Source organism: Taudactylus pleione, unplaced genomic scaffold (assembly GCF_031769625.1).
Source record: "Taudactylus pleione unplaced genomic scaffold, aTauple2 ptg000217l, whole genome shotgun sequence".
Lineage (NCBI taxonomy): Eukaryota > Metazoa > Chordata > Amphibia > Anura > Myobatrachidae > Taudactylus > Taudactylus pleione.
Window position 1 is genome coordinate 2,430,388 of NW_028284619.1, and position 13,667 is coordinate 2,444,054.

At 55.2% G+C, this 13,667-nt stretch overlaps 1 protein-coding gene across 1 annotated transcript in view; it reads left to right on the forward strand.

Moving 5' to 3' along the window:
• LOC148517411 (uncharacterized) overlaps positions 1 to 12,693 on the forward strand; it is a 138,948-nt gene extending 126,255 nt beyond the window's left edge. The window contains exon 4 of the mRNA XM_088478713.1: positions 12,533 to 12,693. Within this exon, the coding sequence (XP_088334839.1) occupies positions 12,533 to 12,693 (161 nt within the window). The remainder of the gene's footprint in view (positions 1 to 12,532) is intronic.
• Positions 12,694 to 13,667: the final 974 nt, after the last annotated feature.

Sequence of the window (13,667 nt, forward strand, 5' to 3'; positions counted from 1 at the left end):
ACAGTGGAACTGCAACCTCCGGAAGTCCCGATGAGGTTTTGAAAAAGGGCCTGATGCCGGGATCCAGTTCCAGGAGGTCAGGTAAAATCCGATGGCGCCCCGCAAAAGGTGGCGCGCAGCAGCGACGCCGTGACGTCCGGGGGAATTCCTCGGGCGGATTCCTAGGTGGCGATGAGGCGAGAGAGAAAGAGCCAGGAAGAGATCCATGGGGCACAGCGTGAGATGGCCCAAAGTTTCGCCCAAGTTACCCTTCTGATCGATCAGGCACCCCGTGTCCCGGCTGGGAGGGAAGATTGCTCGGCTGGAGCCCTGGGGTCCCAGCCATCACACGGGCGAACCTGACCCTCCCTCTGCCCATGACGCGCCCGGCACTCCTCCGTGGTGAGGGTGTCCGGTCCACCAGAAGTCTGCCTCGTGCTCTGAGCCCCTATGGGGGACAGACGGGCTCTGTCTGACTCCAGACGATTGTGGTCTGCTCCGTCTGTCAGCCACCCTCATGCGTCTGACACCGCCAGGGGATTATGGGGAGGTGTCCTTGCTCTCGGGTGAGGTGCTCACCCCTGGGCCCCAGCAGAGCACACGATTTCCCCAGAACTGCTCGAGCATAGCCTGTGACCCAGAGAAGGGCCCAGTGCACCGCCCGTCGCCCTGACAGCATGCGGCCCACATGCAGAGGGCCGTGCCCTGGCCCATGGAGAGAAAGGCATAGAGATGGGGCGTCCCCCGCAGCGACAGAGAGTGAGTGACTGAGGCCAGTCCCCGTGGCCGGAGGGTGAGCAATACCATGCCGCGGAGACGAGTGAGGGTGGCTGTGATGGAAACGGCAGGAGAAGTGAGTCCTTTTTCGGAGGGAGCCAGTCGGAAGTTGCGCACCAAGTGGGCCTGGGTGAGTCCTGTGTCTGGGTTTGGAGGGCGAATGAACGCGCTCCACGATTCTACACCCTTTCACCCCCCCGGGACAAGTTGAAACCGGTCAGGCGTAGAACAGGTTGCGGTGGGATGGAGCAGCGGGGTCCCCTGGGGGCCGACGGCCTGGCCTCACCCTGGTGGTGGGGAACGGTGTCGGGAGGCTTGAGGCGACTTAACGACCGCTGCCTGTCTAGTAACACACCCCCCGGGAAGGCTTGCATCTCCGGTTTCCAAGCAAACGGGTTGTCGGGTGAGGCGAAGAAGAGGTGGGCGGCGTCTGTCCCCTCTTTTACCAGGCACCATGTTGGATGGTCACTGCACTGTGCATTTCTACACCTTTTTGGTTAAGTTGAAACCGGTCAGGCAAAGAACTGGATGCGGTGGGATGGGGCAGTGGGGGTCCCCTGGGGGCCGATGGCCCGGCCTCGCCCTGGTGGTGGGGAACGGCGTCGGGAGGCCTGAGGCGACTTTTCAACCGCTGCCTATCTTACAAAACACCCCCTGTGATGGCCTGCAATTTCGGTTACCCAGTGAATGGGTTGTTGGTGGATGCTGTCTGTTCCCCTGGCCCGGACCCGCTTCGGTTCAGCGGGCTCCGGCCATCATTCTAACTCTGAGCTTCCTCCATCCATCCAGCCTTCCACTTGACCGTGCTGCATGGTGCCTCAGCTGCCTCCTGATGCTTGTAAGATGGCCCACCCTGGCAAGTGCCTCCACCTCCCTGGTGCAAGAGCTGTGTGCCCCCGCTGGGGACCCCAGATGGCCGCCCTGGAGTAGGCCCAGCACCCGGGTGCTCCTGATGGATGAGGGCCTCTGCGCCCCTCCCCGAGACCCAAGGGGCCGGGCGGGCAGAGTGGCGCCGAGACGGAGGCCACGGCGGATGGTGGGGGAACGGCCGTGGGGCCCATCCTCCCCTCCATGCTGGCCTCACAGGCCCAGGGCCACCCTGCCGCCGGCCCCGCCAGCGGGCGAGCCGATTTCCCAGAAGCACAGGTCCGATCCGTATACCGCTTGCCTCCTCGCCTGCCCCGGAGAGGGGGGAGGAGTCGGTAGGTTGAGAAGACCCGAGATGTCGAGCTTCCCACCAGCAGGAGCCGCGGGGCTGGACGCAGGTGAGGGACGGGTTTCTCGACCCGTGCGCCGGCCCACTGGACACCGGAAAGATGCGGCGGCTGGGCGCCCGGAAACCAGGGCCCCACGGCGTTGTTTTTTCCCTGCAGGCACCCCCTAAACCGGTCCCACGGCTGGGCCCAGAGATGCAGAAAGTCGAGGTGGCGCAGAGTGACGGGAGTGGGCCGAAGGGGCGCCGCCGTCCTGGACCCGCAACCCCCACCGTGGCCTCCATTGCACGGAGGGGACAGCCGTGGCCGGGGGCGATGGGGACCCAGGACAGCCGCCCCGGAGTAGGCCCAGCACCCGCGTTCCCCGGACGCTCCCGACGGACGGGGGCCTCCGCGCCCCTCCCCGCGACCCAAGGGGTTGGGCGGGCGGAGTGGCGTTGGGACGTAGGCCACGGCAGATGGGGGGAATGGCTGCGGGGCCTGTCCTCCCCTCTGCGCCGGCCACCCGGGGCCACCCCGCAGCCAGCCCCGCCAGCGGGCAAACCGATTTCCCAGAAGCACAGGTCCCCTCCAGGCCGATCCGGGTACCACTCGCCTCCTCGCCCGCCCCGGAGAGGTGGGAGGAGGCGGTAGGTTGAGAAGACCTGAGACGTCGCGCTTCCCGCCGGCAGGAGCTGCGGGGGCCGGACGCGGGTGAGTGACGGGTTCTGCGGCCCGTCCCTTTGACCCGTGCACCGGCCCCCTGGACCCTGGAGGGATGCGGCGGCCAGGCGCCTGGACACCAGGGCCCCAGGGCGTTGTTTTTTTTCCCCCACTGGAACAGAGAGTACCCCTGCCGACCAAGAAAGAGAGAGATAAAAAAAGCCACGACTCTCAGCGGTGGATCACTCGGCTCGACTCAGCCTCCTCCCGGCAAGAGCAGTCGTCGTCCGGGGCTGAGGGAGATGACTGCCTCTGCGCACTCCCCCCATCAAACCGTCCACCAGAAGTCTGCCTCGTGCTCTGAACCCCTCTGGGGGACAGACGGGCTCTGTCTGACTCCAGACGATTGTGGTCTGCTCCGTCTGTCAGCCACCCTCATGTGTCTGACACCGCCAGGGGATTATGGGGAGGTGTCCTTGCTCTCGGGTGAGGTGCTCACCCCTGGGCCCCAGCAGAGCACACGATTTCCCCAGAACTGCTCGAGCATAGCCTGTGACCCAGAGAAGGGCCCGGTGCACCGCCCGTCGCCCTGACGGCATGCGGCCCACATGCAGAGGGCCGTGCCCTGGCCCATGGAGAGAAAGGCATAGAGATGGGGCGTCCCCCGCAGCGACAGAGAGTGAGTGACTGAGGCCAGTCCCCGTGGCCGGAGGGTGAGCAATACCGTGCCGCGGAGAGGAGTGAGGGTGGCTGTGATGGAAACGGCAGGAGAAGTGAGTCCTTTTTCGGAGGGAGCCAGTCGGAAGTTGCGCACCAAGTGGGCCTGGGTGAGTCCTGTGTCTGGGTTTGGAGGGCGAATGAACGCGCTCCACGATTCTACACCCTTTCACCCCCCCGGGACAAGTTGAAACCGGTCAGGCGTAGAACAGGTTGCGGTGGGATGGAGCAGCGGGGTCCCCTGGGGGCCGACGGCCCGGCCTCACCCTGGTGGTGGGGAACGGTGTCGGGAGGCTTGAGGCGACTTAACGACCGCTGCCTGTCTAGTAACACACCCCCCGGGAAGGCTTGCATCTCCGGTTTCCAAGCAAATGGGTTGTCGGGTGAGGCGAAGAAGAGGTGGGCGGCGTCTGTCCCCTCTTTTACCAGGCACCATGTTGGATGGTCACTGCGCTGTGCATTTCTACACCTTTTTGGTTAAGTTGAAACCGGTCAGGCAAAGAACTGGATGCGGTGGGATGGGGCAGTGGGGGTCCCCTGGGGGCCGACGGCCCGGCCTCGCCCTGGTGGTGGGGAACGGCGTCGGGAGGCCTGAGGCGACTTTTCAACCGCTGCCTATCTTACAAAACACCCCCCGTGATGGCCTGCAATTCCGGTTACCCAGTGAATGGGTTGTTGGTGGATGCTGTCTGTTCCCCTGGCCCGGACCCGCTTCGGTTCAGCGGGCTCCGGCCATCACTCTAACTCTGAGCTTCCTCCATCCATCCAGCCTTCCACTTGACCGTGCTGCATGGTGCCTCAGCTGCCTCCTGATGCTTGTAAGATGGCCCACCCTGGCAAGTGCCTCCACCTCCCTGGTGCAAGAGCTGTGTGCCCCCGCTGGGGACCCCGGATGGCCGCCCTGGAGTAGGCCCAGCACCCGGGTGCTCCTGATGGATGAGGGCCTCTGCGCCCCTCCCCGAGACCCAAGGGGCCGGGCGGGCAGAGTGGCGCCGGGACGGAGGCCACGGCGGATGGTGGGGGAACGGCCGTGGGGCCCATCCTCCCCTCCATGCTGGCCTCACAGGCCCAGGGCCACCCTGCCACCGGCCCCGCCAGCGGGTGAGCCGATTTCCCAGAAGCACAGGTCCGATCCGTATACCGCTTGCCTCCTCTCCCGCCCCGGAGAGGGGGGAGGAGGCGGTAGGTTGAGAAGACCCGGCAAGAGCAGTCGTCGTCCGGGGCTGAGGGAGATGACTGCCTCTGCGCACTCCCCCCATCAAACCGTCCACCAGAAGTCTGCCTCGTGCTCTGAACCCCTCTGGGGGACAGACGGGCTCTGTCTGACTCCAGACGATTGTGGTCTGCTCCGTCTGTCAGCCACCCTCATGCGTCTGACACCGCCAGGGGATTATGGGGAGGTGTCCTTGCTCTCGGGTGAGGTGCTCACCCCTGGGCCCCAGCAGAGCACACGATTTCCCCAGAACTGCTCGAGCATAGCCTGTGACCCAGAGAAGGGCCCGGTGCACCGCCCGTCGCCCTGACGGCATGCGGCCCACATGCAGAGGGCCGTGCCCTGGCCCATGGAGAGAAAGGCATAGAGATGGGGCGTCCCCCGCAGCGACAGAGAGTGAGTGACTGAGGCCAGTCCCCGTGGCCGGAGGGTGAGCAATACCGTGCCGCGGAGACGAGTGAGGGTGGCTGTGATGGAAACGGCAGGAGAAGTGAGTCCTTTTTCGGAGGGAGCCAGTCGGAAGTTGCGCACCAAGTGGGCCTGGGTGAGTCCTGTGTCTGGGTTTGGAGGGCGAATGAACGCGCTCCACGATTCTACACCCTTTCACCCCCCCGGGACAAGTTGAAACCGGTCAGGCGTAGAACAGGTTGCGGTGGGATGGAGCAGCGGGGTCCCCTGGGGGCCGATGGCCCGGCCTCACCCTGGTGGTGGGGAACGGTGTCGGGAGGCTTGAGGCGACTTAATGACCGCTGCCTGTCTAGTAACACACCCCCCGGGAAGGCTTGCATCTCCGGTTTCCAAGCAAACGGGTTGTCGGGTGAGGCGAAGAAGAGGTGGGCGGCGTCTGTCCCCTCTTTTACCAGGCACCATGTTGGATGGTCACTGCGCTGTGCATTTCTGCACCTTTTTGGTTAAGTTGAAACCGGTCAGGCAAAGAACTGGATGCGGTGGGATGGGGCAGTGGGGTCCCCTGGGGGCCGACGGCCCGGCCTCGCCCTGGTGGTGGGGAACGGCGTCGGGAGGCCTGAGGCGACTTTTCAACCGCTGCCTATCTTACAAAACACCCCCCGTGATGGCCTGCAATTCCGGTTACCCAGTGAATGGGTTGTTGGTGGATGCTGTCTGTTCCCCTGGCCCGGACCCGCTTCGGTTCAGCGGGCTCCGGCCATCACTCTAACTCTGAGCTTCCTCCATCCATCCAGCCTTCCACTTGACCGTGCGGCATGGTGCCTCAGCTGCCTCCTGATGCTTGTAAGATGGCCCACCCTGGCAAGTGACTCCACCTCCCTGGTGCAAGAGCTGTGTGCCCCCGCTGGGGACCCCGGATGGCCGCCCTGGAGTAGGCCCAGCACCCGGGTGCTCCTGATGGACGAGGGCCTCTGCGCCCCTCCCCGAGACCCAAGGGGCCGGGCGGGCAGAGTGGCGGGAACGGCCGTGGGGCCCATCCTCCCCTCCACGCTGGCCTCACAGGCCCGGGGCCACCCTGCCACCGGCCCCGCCGGCGGGCGAGCCGATTTCCCAGAAGCACAGGTCCGATCCGTATACCGCTTGCCTCCTCGCCCGCCCCGGAGAGGGGGGAGGAGGCGGTAGGTTGAGAAGACCCGAGATGTCGAGCTTCCCACCAGCAGGAGCCGCAGGGCTGGACGCAGGTGAGGGACGGGTTTCTCGACCCGTGCGCCGGCCCACTGGACACCGGAAAGATGCGGCGGCTGGGCGCCCGGAAACCAGGGCCCCACGGCGTTGTTTTTTCCCTGCAGGCGCCCCCTAAACCGGTCCCACGGCTGGGCCCAGAGATGCAGAAAGTCGAGGTGGCGCAGAGTGATGGGAGTGGGCCGAAGGGGCGCCGCCGTCCTGGACCCGCAACCCCCACTGCGGCCTCCGTTGCACGGAGGGGACAGCCGTGGCCAGGGGCGATGGGGACCCAGGACGGCCGCCCCGGAGTAGGCCCAGCGCCCGCGTTCCCCGGACGCTCCCAACGGACGGGGGCCTCCGCGCCCCTCCCCGCGACCCAAGGGGCTGGGCGGGCGGGGTGGCGTTGGGACGTAGGCCACGGCAGATGGGGGGGAATGGCTGTGGGGCCTTCCTCCCCTCTGTGCCGGCCACCCGGGGCCACCCCACAGCCAGCCCCGCCAGCGGGCAAACCGATTTCCCAGAAGCACAGGTCCGATCCGTATACCGCTTGCCTCCTCGCCCGCCCCGGAGAGGGGGGAGGAGGCGGTAGGTTGAGAAGACCCGAGATGTCGAGCTTCCCACCAGCAGGAGCCGCAGGGCTGGACGCAGGTGAGGGACGGGTTTCTCGACCCGTGCGCCGGCCCACTGGACACCGGAAAGATGCGGCGGCTGGGCGCCCGGAAACCAGGGCCCCACGGCGTTGTTTTTTCCCTGCAGGCGCCCCCTAAACCGGTCCCACGGCTGGGCCCAGAGATGCAGAAAGTCGAGGTGGCGCAGAGTGATGGGAGTGGGCCGAAGGGGCGCCGCCGTCCTGGACCCGCAACCCCCACTGCGGCCTCCGTTGCACGGAGGGGACAGCCGTGGCCAGGGGCGATGGGGACCCAGGACGGCCGCCCCGGAGTAGGCCCAGCGCCCGCGTTCCCCGGACGCTCCCAACGGACGGGGGCCTCCGCGCCCCTCCCCGCGACCCAAGGGGCTGGGCGGGCGGGGTGGCGTTGGGACGTAGGCCACGGCAGATGGGGGGGAATGGCTGCGGGGCCTTCCTCCCCTCTGTGCCGGCCACCCGGGGCCACCCCACAGCCAGCCCCGCCAGCGGGCAAACCGATTTCCCAGAAGCACAGGTCCGATCCGTATACCGCTTGCCTCCTCGCCCGCCCCGGAGAGGGGGGAGGAGGCGGTAGGTTGAGAAGACCCGAGATGTCGAGCTTCCCACCAGCAGGAGCCGCGGGGCTGGACGCAGGTGAGGGACGGGTTTCTCGACCCGTGCGCCGGCCCACTGGACACCCGCTGAAAAAAGGTCCTGCCAACACCAAACCAGGCAGGACCAGAGTGCAAGCACTTTTGAAGTGTAAATATGATTGAGTGTCCACATTCTTCTTAGGTAATTTATTTTGGATTGTATTAATTTCATTCTTACACACAATTATTTTTTGTTTTTAGACACTTTTATCTTCAAACCATGGGGACGGCCATGGGGACCAGGTTTGCGCCGAGCTACACGAACCTATACATGGGGGAGTTCGAGGACTTCCGGGTGTGGGGTAGCGAGTTCAGTGCGAACCTTGTCTTCTATGGCCGTTACATAGATAATCTATTTTTTATTTGGGTTGGGGATCTATCCTCTGCTTCACAGTTTGTTTCCTCACTTAATCAGAATTCTTTCAATCTTACTTTCACATATCAATATAACACCACTCGGATTGACTTTCTCGATGTGACTTTGGAGGCAAGGGATTGTATCATACATTCTTCTAACTATAAGAAGAATGTAGACTCTCAATCATATTTACTCTTCAAAAGTGCTAATCACTATCCCTGGAAAGCAAACATCCGTAAAGGGCAGTTGATGAGATTATATCTCTGATTTGTCTATGGCAAGAACTGTATTTGCAAATAAATGCTCATCACTATCCCTGGAAAGCAAACATCCCTAAAGGGCAGTTGATGAGACTACGCAGAAACTGTTCATCTTTGGACAGTTTCTGTGTTCAAGCGAATGATATGCTCTCCTCCTTTAGAAGGAGATGCTATCCTGAATATATTCTCCAAAAAGCTTAACGAGAAGTTCATAACATAGCTAGATCAACTCTCCTCAAAACAAAGAAACCAGTACAAGATTCTAACCCGATTATGGATAGTAACACTGCATTTATTTGCAAATACAGTTCTTGCCATAGACAAATCAGAGATATAATCTTTAAGAACTATCGTATTCTCCAACAGGATAATATCCTGAGAAATATTTTACCCTCTAAACCACGTGTTATTTATCGAAAAAATAAATCTCTGACATCAATCTTGGTGCCCAGTCATCTCAAATTACATACAAATGTTGACAATACAACTGCCATTTCAGAACAGTGGTTACCTTATAGACCCCCTAGTTTCCACCGATGTGGAAAGACCAGGTGTACTATGTGTTCTTATACTAACAAAAAAACAACTACTTTAATGATTAAGGACATGAGAGATCCATATATAATCACCAACTTTATGAATTGTGATTCCACTTATGTTATTTATTTACTTACATGTGGCTGTGGATTACTCTATGTGGGTCGTACTACGAGACCACTAAAAAGACGCTTTATGGAGCACCGCCGGAACATCATTAATAAAGTCACCACACATATGTTCTCTCACATAATGTGAGGATAGACTATTCGTGATCCACAGTCACTTAGTATCATAGGACTTGAATATATACAAAAGACTCAAAGAGGTGGAGATAGGTTCAAAACCCTCTGTCGTCAGGAGGTCTTCAGGATGTTTAAACTGAATTCCTTACATCCAGAAGGCCTCAATGAGTCCATAGAACTCAATTCATTCATATAATTCTGGTGGATGAGAATAGGTAGATTGGGTCCCCATCATCTGTCTCCTCACTAGAACCAGGATGGATAGAATATATATTTTTGGGTACTTACATGCATGTTTTTTCACGTATACTGACAATTATTTGTTTACAATTGAATACTATATTATCTGGGAATCTCAGTAGATATAGAGGCCTGTTGATGTTTCCACATTCATGATCCATTTAGTCATTTTCTAATTATTTATGGGCTCTTATTATGAGCCTAACAACTTAATCAATTCTACAACTAAGAACAATGGATGATATTATTCCAATTTAAGATTGAATTAAACAAGACGACCTACGGTATATGTTTTGATAGTATCATTTGATATCTCTATCGAATTATTTATGGGATTATTGTAGAGGCAGTACCTCCTAGTATAATGATTGTTCCATTTTTTTCAGATTGATTTGTATGGTTTAAATTACTATCCTAGATTAATTAATGAGTTACAGTATCTATATGCTTTATATATATGCGAATGGTTACACAGAGTGGATCTTGATATCCACAAAATAGATAGATTATAATATACAATGTGGACTACATATAATCAAGTATACTGAGTAATTCCGAATATAGTCACGTGTGATATGCTTACATTATTTGAGCAATTACTATGTTTCAATATGGAAATAAATAATCCCCATTGAGCGCTATGTAAGCAAGTCACGTGGTGTTTATTTACATCACGTGAACGGACACTACCATCTGACGCTGGAGGCTAACAGAGACCTTTTTTAACCAATCATTATGTCTCAACATTGTAACCAAGCAATAGACGCTAGTGAGTGTGACGTAATCCAACCACGTGATGTATGTTTATATCACGTGACTAAATACCTCGAGCTGACGCAGAAATGAAATGGAAGCTTTTACAGGCTGCACGGAGTCACGTGTTTTATTATGGACACCATGTGACCAGATGCCGATTCCTAAACTTGTCAAAATCGGGTAATTTTCAATGTCTTAAATCATATATTTATATCTTTTTATGTTATTTATGAGAGAACTTAGTGTATCTATTTACATTATGACATTGGTAACAGGAAGATTTAAGATTCTCTATACGGCTTGATTGATTAATTTCTGCTGCCAGCTACAGCTGATTGTCATTTCAATTTGGATATGGGTATATAAAGCCCTACTTCTGAACCATGGGGATTATGCTACTGAGGAAGCTGTGGGATCTACCACAGCGAAACGCATTTGACACCCCTATATATTGTACAGCACTTGGATTCCTATGTGGATTATATACTCCGGACCAGCGCTATCACTTTCCAGCTCCTGTTTTTTACAACACGTCAGCATGCCAGTGCAAGAAGCTCTGCACCATCTACAGGCTGTGGACATCTAACAAAGTCTGGTAAATATTTCAGCTGGATATTATTCTGGATCCACCTGTGTAGGTCAGTGACTGTTGCTATACTCTTTTAAAACATCCAACAATAATTTGAATAAGACATTCTTTTATTCAGTCATTTTTCAAGATCGATTTATACTATCTATCTCATGGACATTTTCTTTTTTTGATTTGGACATTATATTTAATATCTTGTGTATTTTAATTTTTATGTACGGTTTTTATTTATTTTTTATGATTATTGCCAATATATTTTTTCATCATTTATATTGGTTCAATCGATTGCTTTTTTATTAATAACAATGAAATATATGTTTCCTATACTGTGGATATTATATTAAAATGATCTTTTTCAATCAAGCCGTATAGAGTTATACAGTAGATTATGCAATGTATTGATTCATTGCTTATGTATTTTTAGGTATCATCTGCATATATTGATAGGTTCTCTAGCACTGTTCATACCCACTTACCTCAGAGGATCCGACTGCATTCGTCTCTATGCACGGGCATGTGGGGCCAAGCATCCAGAAGCTCTCTCCTCTATCAGGCTTAGGAAACATGTGGCAACCCTTTCGAGGGTGCTGAACATGAGTGACATGGAGATGGATCAGCTAGCCGATTTCCTAGAGCACGATATCTGGGTGCACCGCCAGTACTACCACCTCCCTGAAGGTACCCTGCAATTGGCCAAAATTAGCAAACTCTTCGTGGCACTCCAGCAAGGTCGATTGGCTGACTTTAAGGGTCAAAGCCTGGAAGAGATCTCCATTGATCCCAATGGTAAGTAGCATAGGTCCTCACCCAACTGGTTGTTCCATGGGCTGACAGTCTAAGGGGGATACTGTGACCGGAGATCTCTGTTTATCTCTGTATTTCCAGAACCAATCCCGCTAGCCAGTGATGAGTCTGATGATGAGCCAGAGATGGAAGCTGGAGCAGTGCACGTGGAGGAGGGAGATGCCAGTGCAACGAAAGTGATGGAGAGGCATGCACCCATGGCTACTAAAGGTGTGTGTGTGTCCGTCAAATCCATTGGGTGGCTTGGGCTGGTGGTGACTTTTTGGGTGACTGATCTCTTCCCTCTCTTGCATAGGTGATTGCATGGGTTCTAAAAACAAACCGTCGAGCAGAAAAGAAGTAGCAGCTGTTGAGAGACACCTGATGCGGTTCATCCTCTCCTGCAAGGTACCCGGCAAAAAGGATTGCGACGCCTGCCTCGGCGCTGAGGAGCAGGCTCTGAAGGCTAGGAACTGGCTGTCGGTCAAGTACTACATAAAAAACACAATAACTGCTATCAAGCGAAAGTGTACAGTCTGAATAAAATTTCTGTTGGTCCAACCAAGGCGTCTTTTTTATTTACTTTGGTGAAACCATTAAGTGGTCATAGCAAAGGGCGTACCCACATGGTTAGGAATACCTGACTAGGTCCCGGTGAGGCATAGGGAGTACCCACATGGTTAGGAAAAACTGACTAGGTCCCGGCGAGGCATAATGGTGTCCGGTTTCTGTCAGCAAGCTATACTGGTTGCTGGTCAAGCTGTTTGGGCAATGGGAAGCAGGCGTCCCACGATGGACGATCCAGTCATGGGTTCTAAAAAGGTCACAAAAACAAGTGTGTGTGTGTGTGTGTGTACTGGGTGGTCCATAGGTGTGGAAACACCCTTTTAAAAGGGAATAGAGTAAAGAAATATTAATCCAATGTCTACACATATGATATGGGAGTGGGGGTAAACTTTTTAAAGTATGTAACCAGTATGGTGGCCATCTTGAAGTTAGCCATCTTGGATCCACCTCAATTTTTTTAATTGGGAAGATATTCATGTGACATATCAAACAGATGCAGAATTTCATAACAAAAATATTGGGGTTCTTTTTTAATGTATCTTTATTAACTCGAGATTTAACATAAAGTTTATATTATATGTTGAAAGTGCTGTCCACTATGTTGCAGTGTTAAGGCTATTCTCTTTTACCATTTCTGCTAACCCTTGACCAACATGTCTGGCTGAATCTGAGCACAAGCATCAACAGTTCATTGTTGCAGATGATAACGATCCTGTATCTACACAGTATAAACATGTTCCTTCAGGTGAATCCACAGAAAGAAATCCAATGGAGTTAAGTCTGGGAATCTTTGTGGCCAATCCACCTTTGGGGAAACTGCACAAAAAGATATTCCTTGACAATGAGTCCATAATGAGGTGGGGTACCATCTTGCTGGAAGAAATTAGGATATTACCCATCCTCTGATAACCATGAGGGAAAATGTATTAGTCTAAAAAACTCTCGTAACGTCAAGACCATCGGGGCTTGCAACGAGACCCTAAGGTTGGGTCTCGGTCGCACCCCCTATTTGCTGGGCGCCTGCTGAGTGTGTTACCAGTGGGCACCTGGCTCCTTCTTTCCCCCCAGCTGTAACCGGAGGAATGGAGCTCAATCCTGAGCTCTTCTTCCGGGTCCCGCAATGCACTATGGGAGTGACATCATGACGTCACTCCCATTGTTCCGAGGAGCGGGCGCCGGGGACGGAAGGCAGCAGCACTGGAGCGGGGTTTCAGGTATGTATTGTTTTTTTTTTTATTGTATGCGTGTGCGCTCGTGGGGGGGCTCACTACAGGGGGCATTATTGGTGGCTCACTATAGGGGGCATTATTGGGGGCTCACTACAGGGGGCATTATTGGGGGCTCACTACAGGGGGCATTACTGGGGGCTCACTACAGGGGGCATTACTGGGGGCTTACTACAGGGGACATTACTGGGGGCTTTCTACAGGGGCCATTATTACTGGGGCACTGCAAAGGGGGACCACTACTGGAGGTACTGCATAGGGGGACCATTACTGGGGGGCACTACATAGGCGGCACTGCATAGGGGAACCTCTACAGATGGCACTGCACAGGAGGACCACTACTGGGGGAACTGCATAGGGGGGCAGCAGCTGGGGCTGGCATAGGTGCTGGGGAGTGGTACATTTTAATTTGGGGGGGCACCAATATTTATCTTGCCTCCAGGCACCTGGGATGAAGTTATGCCACTGCCAGGAGGCACAGTAGGTGAGTATTAGATTTTTTTTTCACAGGTAACCTGTGGGAATTATACTGGAGAAGGGGACAGGAACAGAGGTGGGGCTGCAGCACTGTCCACGATTCAAATAGGGGAGCCACACTAACTGCCAGTGAGTCCCGGCCAGTTATCTTTGGCATCGTTTGAAAAGGCAGTTGCT